The following is a 16182-nucleotide window of genomic DNA, read 5'->3' on the forward strand; positions in this document are numbered from 1 at the left end:
ACAGGCCTGTCCCACCATGGCTAGAGCACTGCTGGGGAAGAGTGTAAGGCAGTGACACACAACTGAGCTCAAACCTAGTTGGTTTTTGAGACAGTGTCTCGTGTAGTTCAGGCTAGAATTTGCCATTTAGCAAGGATTGATTGAATTCCTGATCCTCCTATCTCCATCTCCCAAGATCTGTGTTTACAGGTATGTGCCACCATGTTCAGCAAGTAAGGTGATATTGGGATAAAATCCAGGAGGTCCCCCAGTGAAGTAGGGTGATCTGAACCCCAGAGGGAAGCCAGTGAGACTGGAGGGGAAAGCGTGGGTAGGGCAGGATGGGTTTGGGGTTCTGAGCTTGGGTTTGGTGAGTTCTTTTCTTTCTGGTTTTGTTTGGTTTTTGAGACAGGGTTTTCCTGTGTAGTCCTGGCTGTGCTGGAACTCTGTCTTAGATCAGGCTGGCCTTGAATTTACAGACTTGCCCCTGATCATGCTAGTTTGTGTCTAATTGAGCAAAACAATAACAGCTAGCCAGCAAAATAGCAAAGAACAAATTATTAGATTGATCAATAATTTATTCTCTTAGGAAAAATACTGTGCAGTTTTTAAGTATTTTACTTTTGAAGAAAAGAAAGAGTAGGGAAGAGGGCATGGTAGATCATAAGTGAATAAAGTAGTTATATAGAGTTACATGTATGAGGAACTCTCACATGTCTATAAGACTAAGGAAAGGGAGCAAGTGATCAGAGTCCTCTGATCTCAGGAGGAGCACTCATTTGTAATGTCAGTACTTGGAGTTGTGTGATAAGGTAGAAGTCACATTCCAGTCCATTTAAATCGTGTTGATAAGAAAGTAGATGCAGCAAGCACAGGTTTAGCTTTTGTCCTTTCATGAACTTAGCATTCATGATCCCACTGTAAACAAACATAGTATTAGGCTTTTCGAGATACAGAAACAAGTGTGACGTAGGTGCAGCATGTGTGTGTTTAAGTAGTTAGTTGTGCTTTGAAGATATGAATATATTTAAATGCTGAGGAGAAAATAGAGGAAAGTTAATGATACAAAACCAAAAGGATAATTTAAAACACAAAATCTTTGCAGCACTGTGTAAGCCTGGGATGTAGAAGGGAGTTGACAGAGCCCAAGATGGGACAGCACTGTACTCTGGCCTCAGAATAGAACAGCATAGAGTCAGGTGCTGAGTTTGGCAGCAAAAAGTTGAGGAAATTCTCACCTGATTCTTCTGCTTTCTCCATGAAGGAGGAGGCAGAAATTGTGACTAAAGCAGAGCTAGTAGCAGCTTGAGAAAAGTGTGTAATGTTGGAATCAACGGCCATGTGCATGGAAGCCAGTGCTCACAGGAAAAAGCAACATGCTGAGAGGGCTTGAAATTCTTGACCCTGAGTTTACAGTGGCATCAGTCTGTGAGGCCTGTGATCTTTTCCAGCAGCATTCCATATGCTAGATACCAGGGCTGCAAAGAATAATAATTGAAATCACATAATATTGGGGTCTTGCCAGATGAGTTCAGTAGATGCTAGCAAGTGAGCTCGTGATGAACCGTGGAGTCTGAGCTGGACAGAAAGGAAGGCAAAGCAGCCTGGAACCAAGAGTTTTATGTCTAGCGCATAAATGCTCAGTATCTGTGGGTCAGAATAAAATGAAGGCGTTTGTAGCCTGATTATCTCTAGGTGCCCCAGATACCTGAAGTGGAACAAATAACATCTCAGAGGGTATGTTTTGAGAGGTAGGATATTTCTCAGTATATTTATTAGAGATGAAAAGACAAATATGCAGTGAATTTACAGGTCTTAGGATGCAAAGCTTAGGTGCTAATTTATTCAGTGACTAGGAAATGGTAACAAGGTAGAGAGAAGGGTGGTGACTGGGATGGTCTGGGTCTCAAGGGCAGGGTTTTTCCACAAGGACACCAACTTCACTTGACTGAACTGTTTGGCATATAGAAGAGAGACGGAGCTTCATTAGCAAGAACTGAAGAGAAAACTGTGCCCTTCAGGGAGAGCCGTGTTTTAGTTAATGCCTAGAATGAGAGAAGCGAGATTCATTGAAGACATAGAGGACCAGAACAGTGGAAAGGCTTTGTTAGAAAAGCCACTGGAAAGTGCTTCCAAAAAGGAATCAGAATGTGGAGTAGAGAATGAAGAGAGCTTACCTCCAAGGAGCTTTTGAGGAGGGATCTGTGGAGTGGTCTTACTGTGAGATGAGAGTTAGGTGTGCAGCTCTCCCTGGGGGCAGACACTGCACATGTCTCAAGGTTGTAAAATAAGTGTGTGTTTTTAAGAAACAGATTACTAAAAGAACCCAAACTCAGAACTACCCACAAAGTATGAAAGCATGAGAAAAAGGTCTTTTCTGTGAGTAAAAGAATTGACAGATACAAATAAAACTAAATCCTTAAGTATGTTACATGGTTTAGTTCTGTTCTCAATTCTGAGTTAAGAATTACCCCTAAAAGGGCTGAGGAGATGGCTCAGTGAATAAAATGTTTCTATACAAGATTAAGGACAAGAGTTCTGACCACCAGAACCAGGTTAAGGCTGGGCAGATGTGGCTGCTGCCTGTAATCCCAGCACATGAGAGGCAGGGACAGGATGTCTGGGCAGAGCTAGAATTGGTGAGGTCCAGATTCAGCAAGTGATTTTGCCTCAGTAAGTAAAGTAGAAACTGATCAAGGGAGACACAGTGTCAATCTCAAGCCTCCAGGTACACATGCAAGCCTGCATATATACATATATTCCACATGTACATACATATAAAAAGAATTACAAGAAATTGTCATCCACATTGTATTTTCCTATGTTTTTCTAGCTGCTTCCTTTATAAAATAATTTATGTTTCATGGGAAACAGAACCTCCTGCACTCAGTAAATGTTATCTGGAGTCTTAAAACTGTATTTATATGTGTTTATTGTGTATCTAAACTCAAGAAAAGCCAAAAGCAAACACATGTGTACAGTTGCCATCGACCAAAGCTTTCTTTAAAATGGGTTGTTTGCCCTATAAGCAGTTATTGTATTTGGTTATGCTGTCCAAATCTGTCTTGCTTCAGAAGATGCATATGGGGGTCAGTTAGCAGGTCACCTGCTTATTGAGGGCTGGGGGGAACTATACAAGTATTTGGACACCTTGGTTAGTAAATGCTGTATAAAGTAGTGATCTTACACATTCAATTCCCTGGTCACTTAGTTGTTTTTTGGGGTATAAAATTCTGACAAGGGCACTGGAGCAATGGCTCAGTGGTTAAGAGCATTTGCTGCTCTTGCAGAGGACCTGGCTTTGGTTCCCAGCACCAGCATGGCTAGCAGCTCACAATTATCTGTAACTTCCATTCCAGGGGATTCAGTGCTTTCTTCTGGGCTTTGTAAACACTAAGTATAAATCTGTTGTTTTTAATTGGATCTCCCTGAAACCAGAAATACAGGCTGTGAGCCACCAGGTGTGGGTGCTGGAACTCTAACTTGGGTCCTCTGCATGAGCAATGCATATTCTTAACCACTGAGCCATCACCCATTCCTAAATAAATCTTTAAGAAAAAGAAATTATACAGTATGATTTGATTTTCTTGGTGCTGGCTTACTGACAGTAGAGACATGGAATACAGTTAATCTTTTATAAATGACTGCTTTTAAGTTGCTTAGGGTGTTTAAATCATACCATTTATTCTATTAAAATGTCATTGCATAAACTGCTATAGCCATACAAATTATTACTGAAACGTATAAAAGAGTCCTATCACAAATTAATCTGTTTTCATTTGTCTATGCATTTTTCTAGTTCTAGCCCATTAGATGAACATTTTCAGTGGTAACTGTAACACAGTTGTGATTCTGTGATCTCTCTGTACATTTTTATTCTTAGTATGTAGATGTGTCTTCATATTGATCCTTTTAAGTAAGGCTTTGGAATATAGAGAACCTCCTCATGCTGTAATTGAGTTGTTTTTAACTTCTTCAGAACTTTTTGTTTTTACCTAGACCTAAAAAAGGGGGGGTATTAAATCCATTTTACTCTGTTGGTTTATAATTCAAACCTTAAAATTCAAAGCCATCAGAGGGAATGTGTTCAAAAAGGTGTACAAATATATCTCTTTTTTTGTGGATGAGGAATTGTAGCCTACCGTATATCTGGTTTCTCTCAAGACCCTTGATAAATCAGGTTACTGGCTGAAAAGGGGTTTTGTTTGCTTGGGTTTGTTTGTTTGTTTGTTTGTTTTGTTTTAAGATCATCTTAATTGGGACTTTATTGCCAGTAAATTTGAGAGGAAAGTAAAAGGACATGAAAATAGAGCAGTGTTGTGATGTCACACACGTCTGTGCAAGGGAGAGCTTACTTTAAGTTAGCATTCTTGGCACTCTCGTCACTGCTGATGGTGACAGGATATCTTTATGCTACTTAGAAAGTTTTGGCGCTTTTCAGGGAGGCACTGTTATAATGACAGTCTTCAATCCAATGTTGGGTACCACAGAAGCAGAGCATCTCACAATTTGAGCTATTTTTAAATGTATTTTCAAAAGCAGTATCTATAGTTCCCTATCCATATTTAAAAAAAAATATTTGGTGTGTCATTTGTGTAGAAACTTTTTTAGAAAGTGTATTATAAAGTGATAGACAAAAAAGAATAATTGGTGATAGTTTAATAAATAAGAATGTGCAATTAGTGACTATAAAAGGCTGTTCTCACATGGATGATTATTTTTACAGAACTGAATACTTAAGGCTTTAATTTTATACTTATTGCTAGATCATTATATCTAATTATTTTGACCATTTAGTCAAATAATAAACCTCCAAGTCTGAATATTTATAGTGAAGAATGAGTTTGGAGAAAGGAAAATAATTATATGTCTCTTCCTCTGCTATTTTATTCTGCCTGCTATAGAGTATAAAAATACACATCGACGTCATTTGTTGTATCATATTCTTGGATCGTACAGATTTAGTTGAAATGTGCATACAGGTCAGCTGCTGTTAAAAGACTGAAGATAATCAAAGCTACAAATGAGGACAGATGAGCTGTGCATTATGTGAGGATAAAACAGGTGTTTTGGAAGATGAACAGTGTTCTGAAGCAAACAAGATTTAAATACTTTTGCATCTCTAATTACTTTATTCTTATTATTAGGCAGGAAGCAAGTGGCTTTCAAATACAATCTAAACTTTCTACAATATACTTCAAATACCAAATGTGGAGGAGCTCTAACTTTGTTTTTAAGTAAAATTAGCTTTCTATTTGGTCAAAAAATGGTTTAAAAATTGTGTTTTCCGTTATATTTAAAAAATTCATGCCAGCCCTATCCTGGTGCATCTGACAGCATCATCCAGTTGTAAATTACTTTCTACATGCTTTGCAGTCATACGAAGCTGAACAGTAGAGGGTGAGGGTGCTAACATACTATCTGTTTTTGTTTCTAGGACGGTGAACTTTGACATAATAAAATACTTGTATGATTTCCTGTGAAAACAAGCTTCAAAGCCATATGGACACTGTGACAATGACTAAGCCAAGCTGTGTTCATCCAGCTACTTAGCTGGCCAGGGAAAGGAGTTCTTTGGCTCTATTGGATTTGTCCAAACAGGTGCTGGCCCAGCATGGAATCTGATGAAAATACTCTGATTGGTCTGGGTAGATGTGAGCAGAAGACTATTTACCAGGGGCCCGGGAGTATTTGGAAGCAATGTGTTAATTATAAACAGCAGGGTTTGCACACAATCTGTTCTACTCTTAATGATGTTATCTTAACACTGAAATTGCCTGAAACCCATTTACTTAAGACTATGTTTTGCTCTATGAACTATCCCCTGCGCTTTGAATGTGCCAGCAGCCCTTGTTTATATGCCCAGCCTTTTCACTTCCTCTCCACAGGAGCCCTTGGAGTCTCTTGCCAAAGCAGATTTCCTAAGGCCACTATTTTAAAAGATCATACTTGCAAATACGTTATTTTTTAAAACCTAAGCTGTATATGCTTATCTTTTTATCCTAATTTTCTCAAACACAAGGTAGCTTGTTCGAATGTACACACACCAGCTTTATGTCTAGCTCTGCTTGCTAACCTGACAGTGCTTATGTAAGACTTATCTGGTCACTCTCACAGTTAACCACCCAAGCTGACTTTTTACCAGCATACTGTTTTCCTTCCTTCCTTCTTTCCCTCTCCTTTCTTTCCTTTTCCTTTTCTTTAAATTGTTAGCTTTTGAAAGCTCCACAATAAAATCCTTCCTCTTACATTAGTCGTGTGCTTTGGTTCTGACTATCTTACTTGTTCATATTTTTAAAGTACCTTTCTGTTACCATTGAATACTTGAAAATGAGACAAGTTTAAAGTGCTTAATTATAATCCAGTTTAAGTTTTGGTGGCAGTTTACTCCATTCCATCTTTTGAAGAACAATTCTCACAGTTGGCATTCCTAGGTAGGAAGCCTTTTTATGTAATGATTTTCTGACACTTTTTTGTTCAAAGAAAGCAAGTCGTTTCCCTCTCACTTTTATTTTGAGGTAAGGAGTAGAGAGAGGAGGAGTGAAATTGCTTTTTGCCTTACGATGTAAGATAGAAACTTTTCAGTCCGAAGGTACTACCCACAGACAGCTAGTGAGTGTGCTTTGTCACCCTCTTCCAGGAAGTTGTTTCCCTGCTTCCAGGGTGTTAGGTGGAGGCAGGACCAGGGAAGAGCTGTGCACAATACAGATCCACATGTGGGTTTCCAAATGCAGAGATCTGTGGAGAATAGACAGCCCTTAGGTAACCATTCAGAGCAATGCCTCCTGGGACAGGTGCTGAGTGACCTGTCATGATCACGTTGAAGTGTGAGGTAGGAACAGATACCAGAAAGGGGAACAGTTGGCAGATAAGAAACTGAGGATAAGAAGAGACAGGGGCGGAGTTTCTGGTGGGAGACACCATTGCTCCTCATGGCAGCTGGTTACCTGTCTCCTATACAGCACATTTCTTGTCTTGAATCATCTCATGCCATATTTCCAGCCCTAGAAGTAGCTTTCTCCACAATACCCTAGTTACATGTCCCTGCCCTGATTGGGCCTTCAGAAGTTTGCTATTTTGTAATTTACTTTCTAATAGCTTTGCTAAGTGAATCAGTAATGTGATCACTTTATTTAAATGAAGACTAATAGAGCTTAATACACATATTAGCATTTTAACAAGGGTCATCTGCAAATGAAATCTTCTCTTTGGAAGATGTATTTCTCCAATTATAGGAAGAAATATAACAGTGAGAATTATACTAGCTAGGTTTGTAAAGTGTTGTGCGAGAAACCTTGGCGGATTTGAGCCAAGATGCCCTGCGGCAGGTGGCCAAGGAGGCTCGCCATGTAGACATGGCTGGCGGCAGCCTAGCATGGTGGAAAGTTACTCACACTGTGCAGACATGGCCTCCACATGGAAAATTTTATTATTAAAGGTGGAGGGGAGAGGGAATAGAGAGAAGGAGAGAGAAAAAGAGGGAAAGGAGAGAGAGAAAAGAGGGAAAGAGGAAAAGCAGAAGTGTGCACAACCTTACAGTAAGAGGGAAGAAGGAAGGAAGAAGGAAAAGGGGGGAGGGGTGATGACCTCAGGACGCTGGGCAGGTCCCTAAGGGGTGGTTCTGAATACTAACAGCTGGTAAGCCAGATACTTCTGTTAAGAGAGGAGGCAACGTAAAAGAGAAGAGGCAACTTACATTATACTGCCTACTCTACCTCAGTCTAGTCTAAAAGTATTGTAAGTGGTACATGATGGAAGTTACTAAGCTGTGGGTTTTTAGGGTTTTTTTGGGTAAATCTTTAACTATACACTCCTTAATTTACCAAGAGCAGGCCACACAGCTAAAGGTCTCCTTCCTTCCTTCCTTCCTTCCTTCCTTCCTTCCTTCCTTCCTTCCTTCCTTCCTTCCTTCCTTGTCATTTCAATCTCTGACCAGCCTTCATAGATGAGAAAGTTCTCTTCAACAGCTCTGGAAAGGGCAATGGCACACCAGGATACACTACATTAAGCCTGAAAGTCACAAAAGGATCAAGTCTCCATAATAAAGCTGAAGTAAAGACTTGCCCTGGAGTTATGAAGTCTGACTGCCTTGGGCCAAACCAGCTATATCACTGTGGCTTTGTGGCCCTAGTCACGTTATCTAACCTCTCTGAACCTCTTGTCTTTTCATTGCCCTGGTTGGGATAAGTGCCACAGCATCATTAAAAGCTTGTCTCCAGCCTGAAGCTCTATTGCAAGGCAGTGGAACCTTTGACCTTCAGCATAATGGGCGGAAGTTAGGTCACTGAAAGTGAGATCTTGAAGGTGATCCTGAGAGTCTAACCCCTTCTCTGTCCTTGGGTCCTAGTTGTCATGAGTGAGTAGCTTCCTTCACACATTCCCTTCCTTAGTATACTGCTCAGCCACAAATCCCAAAGCAGTTGGGCCACATGACTTGAACTCTGAGCCAAAACTCTCAAACTGTGTGCTATAATAGTTTTTCTTTTTAATGGTACTTTGTTACAGTAATAGAAAGCTGATTGATAATAATTGGAGAATATTGAGTTGGTTCACATGATTAACTTCAACTTCATATAGCTAAAGCAGTTGTTTTCCAGTGGGGGCAAATTTGCCTGCCAGGAAGCATTTAGCATTCCTAGATACATTTTAATTTGTCCAGTTGGATCATGTATAGGGAAGCAGAGAGGCTAGAGATGTTGCTAAATATAGTAAAATACACATTCTATAGCAGAATTAGTCACCAAATAATCAGACAAAGCCCCAACTAGGTATCTCACCACCAAGTGAAACCCCAGTACCAGGAAGGATTACATCTAATTGAATTGTTGACCAAAGGGACCCAATGGAAACCCCTAAACAACCTAGGCTATTGCCAAGACCCTCCACAAATTGATGATAAGGCTCTATTCCTGTAGACAACTGTAACACACATCTTAAATGGTCTTATTAATAAAAAACCTGAAGCCAGATATTGGGGTGAAGGCTGAAAGATCAGAGAAACAGAACAAGGCACAGCCAACCTCACCTTGCCAACTCTTCAGCTGATCCTGTTTCCACAAATCCTCAAACTGAAAGCCTCTTGAGTCCTCACCTGGAAGGGATCTCAGCTGAACTGCCTAAAAGCCTAGGAAATCCTCAGCCCAAGAGCCTCTGAGTCCTCACCTGAAAGGGTCTTAGTTGAACTGCTTAAAAGCCTCTACTTCCTGGTCCTCATGCCTTATATACCTTTATGCTTCCTGCCATCATTTTCTGGGATTAAAGGTGTGTGTCCTTCCCAAGCAAAGACATGAGATCTCAAATGCTGGGATTAAAGGTGTGTGCTATCATGCCTGGCTCTGTTCCCAGTGTGGCCTTGAACTTGCAGAGATTGGATTAAAGTGACAGGATTAAAAGCATGTGTGCCACCACTGTCTGGCCTCTATGTCTAATCTAGTGGCTGTTCTGTTCTCTTACCCCAGATAAGTTTATTAAGGTACACAATATATCAACCACATAACTTACATAAATCATTAAACAGAGAAGTCAAGCTGTTGCCTACCTAGAAACCATCACTTTACTGACTAGTGTTCATGGTAATTGAAGGTATTCTGCATGCTACCAGAGGAGAAATGTACACAAACCCAGCTACAAACCCTTCGGTCTACAATGTTGATGTGCCTGCAAGATACATTGGTGGTGTAGTGGCACAAAGCTTATGAGAGTAACCCACTACTATCTGATTGGTTTTAAGGTCAATTCCGTAAGATGGAACCCATGCCTGACATTGCTTGTGTGGCCAAGAGCATGAGACTAGAAAGGCCATGGACCTAGGAGGAAACCAAATACTATTGCTCTGCTAAAAGAGCAAGCAATAAAATGACTTCTAAAGACATTCTGCTATACTCAGATTAGTGGATTGTTCACCCATTATTAGAGAAGCTTCTACCTGCAGTAGATAAGAATGAATCCAAAGACCCACAACTAGACAAATCAGAGAGTGAGAGACCTTAGGATGTCTCTCAGTCCTAAGACAGAACACTCAGTCCTAAGTGGATGTCTCCATCAAATCCCTTCCTTCAGGGCTCTTGGAACTATGTAGAAGAAGAGGTGGAAAAATGGTAAGACCTAATGGGGATGGAAGACACCAAGAAAACAAGGTGGTCTCTACACAGCAAGACCAGTGCACGTAGGAACTTACAGACACCGGGGCAGCATGCATAGGGTCTGTACAGGCCTAAACCAGATTGGCTCCCCGTGCTGTGTGGGGATGCAGACACAAGCCCCATCTCTAACCCAGGAACTCACCTAATGGATAGCCACTTGCAAGGGAAAACTTATTTTTCTTTAAAGGAGTCTCGCTGGGTACAAACCACACTTAAGGGTAGGCCCCAAGTTCAGCAGTTAGATGACCAACACAAAACAAACTCAATGGTATTTTTGAAGGATTGTTTCTTTGTTCTTTCAGGGGGTTTTGTTGTTGTTTGTCTCATAATGCTTTGTCTGGTCTCCCCACCCCCTACCCTTTACAGGTCTTTGTTTATGTAGTATGGTTTCTGATTTTGTGTCTTGTGGGATTTCTATGTGTGCAAATGTGCCTCTGTCTATATGTCTCTTGTGGTTTTTCTTTGACTCTGGTTTTTTTTTCTATTAATTTGTTTTTATTTTATCTATTTTTTCTTTTACTTTTTTTTGAGACCTTTGTTTAATAATGAGAGAGCAAGAAAAAATGTACATCAGATAGGATCTGGAAGAGTTGAGGAAGGGGAAACCATAACCAGAATATATTGTATTGAAAAAAATCTATTTTCAATAATAAAAACAAAGAAATGTCTGTTGTACCAAGGTTGAAAAGCCCTGACCTAAGTAAGTACTAGGCACATAACAAGTATTCAGTTAAGTGTTAGCTGTCCTCATACAAAGGAGTACTGTACCTCAAAAAATTATGTCATAAAAATTTGGAGTTACTCAAATGGTTGTAGTATCATGTATGTTTTGGAACTGAAGTGATCCACTTCATGTGTACACTTCATTACTTGTTTTTCAGGATCCAATGAGAATGTCAAAAGTTTAACTAAGAGATCAAGTGAGAGAACAGGCAACCTGGGACTTACATTGTTTGCTCCCAAGTGTTATAAGTGAAAAACTAGGACATAAATGTCCAACAGGCTGAATTAACTAACCAACTACTGATGTATGTAATTAATATTTTCTAGAGTGTGAGAAACTAACATAGTAGAACAATCTATTTAGTGTGTACCACTCTGCTCATGCATGCAGAGAAGAACAGTGTACCAAGTCCAGGAACAGTGCATCCTTTATCACATTAAGCACCCAGTAAGTTTTAAAAATAGTAGACAGAATACAGGAATGGCTGCATGTGCAGTCAGCTGTGACATTTCCTCCAGTGCTACCTGAAGTCTCACTGTCATGTACGTAATTGCTTGCATTTCACACCTTACCATGAGCAGGGTATTGGATTGGAGGCAATTAGAGGCTGATGTTCAGCTTCATCTCCTGCATTTTTTAAAGTTTCTTCTTTACATGGTGCTGCCTATCATATGTGAATAGTGTTGATAATTTTGCATGTAATTTCAGTCTGCTGACACAATTTGCTTTCAAAAATGCTTAGTAGAGCTCAAGGAAATCTTTCTTATCAAGATAGCAACATTTTGCTCAAATTTCCCATTAACTGCACTGAATACACAGTTAGTGCTCATTTTCCAACAGTGGCATGCATTCATGAGGCACAGTGTGAGAAATAGGGATTTGGTAGAGCAGAGAAAATTATAATCAATTCATTCATTTAACTGCATGTTGTTGCACAGTAATGACAGGACTTTTCAAAGGCATTCCAACTGTTTGAGTAAATAGCGGTAGCTTTGGGACAGTGGGAAGAGCCTGGGCTTTAGAGGCATTAAAATTTTGCTAGGGTTTGGGATAAAATAATCAGTTTCATTGCACTTTCAAGAAGTTGGGGTGTCTGATATAATGACAATTTCTATAATGTAGCATGTGTGCATGAAAACTAAATACCAGCTACATGCCACACAGTATGTTACATGCAAGGGGTACAGCAGTGATCAATGGAAGCAGATCTGTGGACAGCAGTTGATGTCAGTATTGGTAGAGCTATCCTCTGAAACAGGACCTTCTGGGGACCACCAAGCCTATGAAGTAGAGAAGATTATGGGTTCAGTGATGGACATGTTACAACTGAGATTCTTATGTGAGGCAGGTACTTGGATCTATGATAGGGAGGAACCACCAGGATAGATGCAGTTATTTCATGATTAACATGTGTTAGTCCTCCAAGTAATACCCATGCTATGATTAAGGAAAACCAATCTAGAAGGTAGCCATGAATATTCTTCAATAATTGCCTGTTACCTATGCTTTTTGAACTACTAATTCTGTACTATGTATATTACTCCTTGTTCCCTTCAGTTCATGAAGTACTGATAAACTAGTAAGCTTTATTTATGGCCCCAAAAGAAAAAAAACAAGCTCAGTTGATCGTAGTTCCTTGGAGAATCTTTGATCATACAGTTGCTCCCTATACTTACTCACCTTTCTTCTGGCTGGGTGATGAGCAAGGAGAGCCAGCATGCTAGCACAGAAGCTGGGCTTCGGAAGCATGCAGTGCTTTCAGCACTGTGTTTGCCTAGGCAGTAACAAAGACCTACAAGACCTGTCCTTGCATAGTAGGAAAGGAATTAGACCAACTGCTGATGAAAGAGGTATAGAAGAATTTGTAGACATACTGGGTTACTACATAGAGCATAATATGCTGAAAATAGAAATGCATAAAATAGTATGTGATCTCAAAATTGCAATTAGTATGGTGGAGGCAGCAGGTTCCCACCACAGTCACCAAGCCTCCCTGCTTCCCAAACACAGGATACAAGATCAGTGTAGGTAGAACACAGGAATTAAGGGCAGTGGGTGTCAGAAGGAATTGATGGTGCTAAGAGAAGGTTGTGGGGCATTTCTTATCTTGGTTCCAGTTGTATGAGTTGAAGGTGGAGAGCATTAGCAGAGGAGTCAGATATCATGCTTATATTTTGAAAAGGATCACTACATGCTATAAAGAGAATAAGCTTTAGAGAACCAAAAGAAACAGGAAAGCCAGAGAAATATTGGTGGCTCAGATAAAAGTATCAGCAGTAGCTGAGTTGAGATGTTGGATTCTGAACAAAATTTGAAAGAAATTTTGATGAAATGTGTTAAATAATTTGATGTTAATTGTGAAGGAAAAAGTAACTGGTAACTCCAAGTTTTTGGCTTGGTTGTCTGGAAAGACAGTTGACCCTGTCTGAGATGAGGAAGACTGGAGGACCAATTTAGATAGGAGAGGATTAATTATGGGCTAGGAGAGGTGAACTATAGTTTATTTCTCCCAAAGTCACGTGTTGAAACTCATCACCAATGTGATGAATTAAGGCTCAAAGAAAGCTTTCCTTTTGTGATAGCAATGCTGCTCTCAGGTTTGCTGTTTCCACCCTGAATACACAGTGTTCGTTTTCCAGCAGTGGCATGCATTCATGAGGCACAGTATGAGAAGTAGGAATTTGGTAGAATACAGACAATTGTGTTAAATTCATTCATTTAACTGCATGTTTGATTCAGAGTTCTGTTAAAAGAACTTAAATCATTCCTTTAGAAAATGATTAGTTGTTGAGTTTCTGGTCTCATGAATAGATTAGTGACCTTATAGAAAAGGAGTAAGGAGTTCCTCACTCCATTTTGACTTTCTATCCCTTGAACCTTGTGGGACATAGCATTATCTCATTTGCCTTCTGCTATTTCTAGTATAGAGATTGTAAGTACTTTGTTTTGGAGGATGCAGCATATAACACAATCCTGGAAGTAGAGAGCATCTCTCACCAAAGACCAAATCTGCTGGGACCTTGTATTGGACTTCCCAACCCCACAAATGGTGAGAACTAGACTGCTTTGTAACTACTCAGAGTCAAGTATTTTGTTGAAGCAGCACAAACAAATTTAACAGAATCTAAATGGAGCATCAAAACAAATTTGAAGTTCAGAAGAGAAGCATAGAGGAGAGATAAACTGATGAGGTTACCATCACTTAAATGGAAATATGCAAGGAAAGTGTGTACATAAATGGCTGGCCCCTCTGATTAGAAAACAGCACCTATTTGCTGGGAAAGGTGGAGTGTGGTGCACTAATTCCAAGAGGTAAAACCCCTGCCCTCTTTGAAAGGAACCTGTGGTCATTCTTTGCCAGGGAAGATAGGACTTAACTACAATTGGAATTTTAAATATAAAAGTTTCAAGTATTAAGTTAATAAAAATAATGCTATAATTTCAAATAGTCCTAATGGAACAGAGACAAGGGGAAAATGGCAGTGGAGGTATGAGTGGATCACATTCTTAGATATATATCAGTGCCCACCATGCCCAGCCCAAGTGAGATGACTTCTAAATACTGAGTTCACTGATTAAATGTGCTAATTAAAGTTCAAATGATACTACTGAGTATTTACATTTTTCCCATTCCTAAAGTATTAAAATATTGAATTTTACCATTAAATATAAAGTTTCCCTCTAAGTAGATTTACCATGGAGTATTTTTATTACCAAACTCTTTTCTTCTCCTGGATGTACCCATATATTTCTGTTCTTTCTCCAGATCATGTGCTTAGTAGAGCTTGCACTTCAAGTTGTGTTAAGAAGTTTGAACTGGTAACCTGGAGAGCTTTAACAATGCCTGACATCTTGCCTCCACACATACCCACACAAGTGTGCTCACATACACATATGCATACATATACACTTCCTCCAACACACACAAAAAGAAAAACAATCTATAGCATCTCAGTTCATCACATTCAAAACTGAAAGCAATCAAATATTCATAGAATGAATTTAAAAACCACCTCTTCTTACAAGACTGTTATATAAGTAAGTCTCCTAGACATTATATAGAAGTAAAATAAGCCAGAAACTGGACATTTTAATCTGTGGTCTTCCTCTAGGTGCAGTTCTTGGTGGTGGTGGTATTGACTGGAATGGGATATGACAGCTTTCTGGAATGATACAAATATCATTTATCTATATGTAAGTGGTGGTAGGTACAATGGTGCCATTGAAAATTCAGTCGAACTATACATTTTAAATTTAAATATTCTACATTGGACTTCAAAAAAACCCTTAAATGTAGCAATAGTTCTGTGGTTGACACAGTATTGAACCATCCTCTTGAGACAGTGAGGACCACTAAATTAGGGTAAAAACAAACAACAACAACAAAACTTTCCAATTTTTTAAAAATGTAAAATAAAGAGAAAAGAATTTTGGAGGTGTCAGTCTGTTTACACCAGGCCTTGTTTTTCCTTCTGCTGGAGATGATCGTAGATTAGGCAAGCAGCTATAGCTAAAGCTTGTAGCCCTGCAGTGGATCTCAGCTGAACGTCAGTCTCAGTAAGGTATGAGCAGCAGACGGGGACCCTGTGGAGATCAGTTGTCATGAGGACTGACTTTCAGATGCTGACAGAGATGGGAAAAACTGCATTCATTAAACATACTACTTTTGCTGTGGGATGGTCTTTCTGTACACTGTGAATATATGTTGCTCTCATTGGTTGATAAATAAAGCTGTTTTGGTCAATAGCCAGGCAGAATAAGGTTAGGGGGTACATTCAAACTTAAGATGGAGATAAAGAAGGGTGGAGTCTAGCAAACATGATCCAGCCACCCAAGGAACAAGATGTTAGAGAACCAGTAAGCCATGGGCCACATGGCAATATAGAATAATAGAAATGGGTTAATTTAAATGTAAGAGCTAGCTAGTAATAAGCCTGAGCTAATGGTCAAACATTTATAAGTAATATAAGCCTCTGAGTGATTATTTGGAAATGGCTGTGGGATGGGATGGGACGAGAAAAGCCTCTGGTTACATACAGTGCCCACTATCTGGTGTGGATCCACATAAGATCCAAGAAAGATTTAAGAAAGGTTCTGAACACACAGAAACAGAGCTATACTGGTCTGTCTAGTCTCACAGTCTCGTGCCAGCAGCAGTGTTAGAGCCACGTCTCCTAACAGCTGCCTGCAATATAGAGCCAGCCACCAGTCACCAGCTGCCATGAGCTAAGGAGCATGTCAGGTTTCCACAGTCTCACACAGGCCTTGCTACAGAGAGACTAATCAGCCACACACTGAATGATGGATTTAGCTTTTGCTCATATAGAGAAAAGGTTA

General features: G+C 39.8%; 1 protein-coding gene across 2 annotated transcripts in view; it reads left to right on the forward strand.

Annotated features, from left to right (window-relative positions):
- Orc5 (origin recognition complex subunit 5) overlaps window positions 1-6227 on the forward strand; it is a 64863-nt gene extending 58636 nt beyond the window's left edge. For both annotated transcript variants that reach the window (XM_059257210.1, XM_059257211.1), the window contains one exon: window positions 5417-6227. In XM_059257210.1, coding sequence (XP_059113193.1) covers window positions 5417-5462 — 46 coding nt within the window. In that variant the 3' untranslated portion in view covers window positions 5463-6227. The remainder of the gene's footprint in view (window positions 1-5416) is intronic.
- The last annotated feature ends 9955 nt before the right edge of the window (window positions 6228-16182 follow it).

The sequence above is a fragment of the Peromyscus eremicus genome, chromosome 3 (assembly GCF_949786415.1).
Source record: "Peromyscus eremicus chromosome 3, PerEre_H2_v1, whole genome shotgun sequence".
In the NCBI taxonomy this organism is placed as follows: domain Eukaryota; kingdom Metazoa; phylum Chordata; class Mammalia; order Rodentia; family Cricetidae; genus Peromyscus; species Peromyscus eremicus.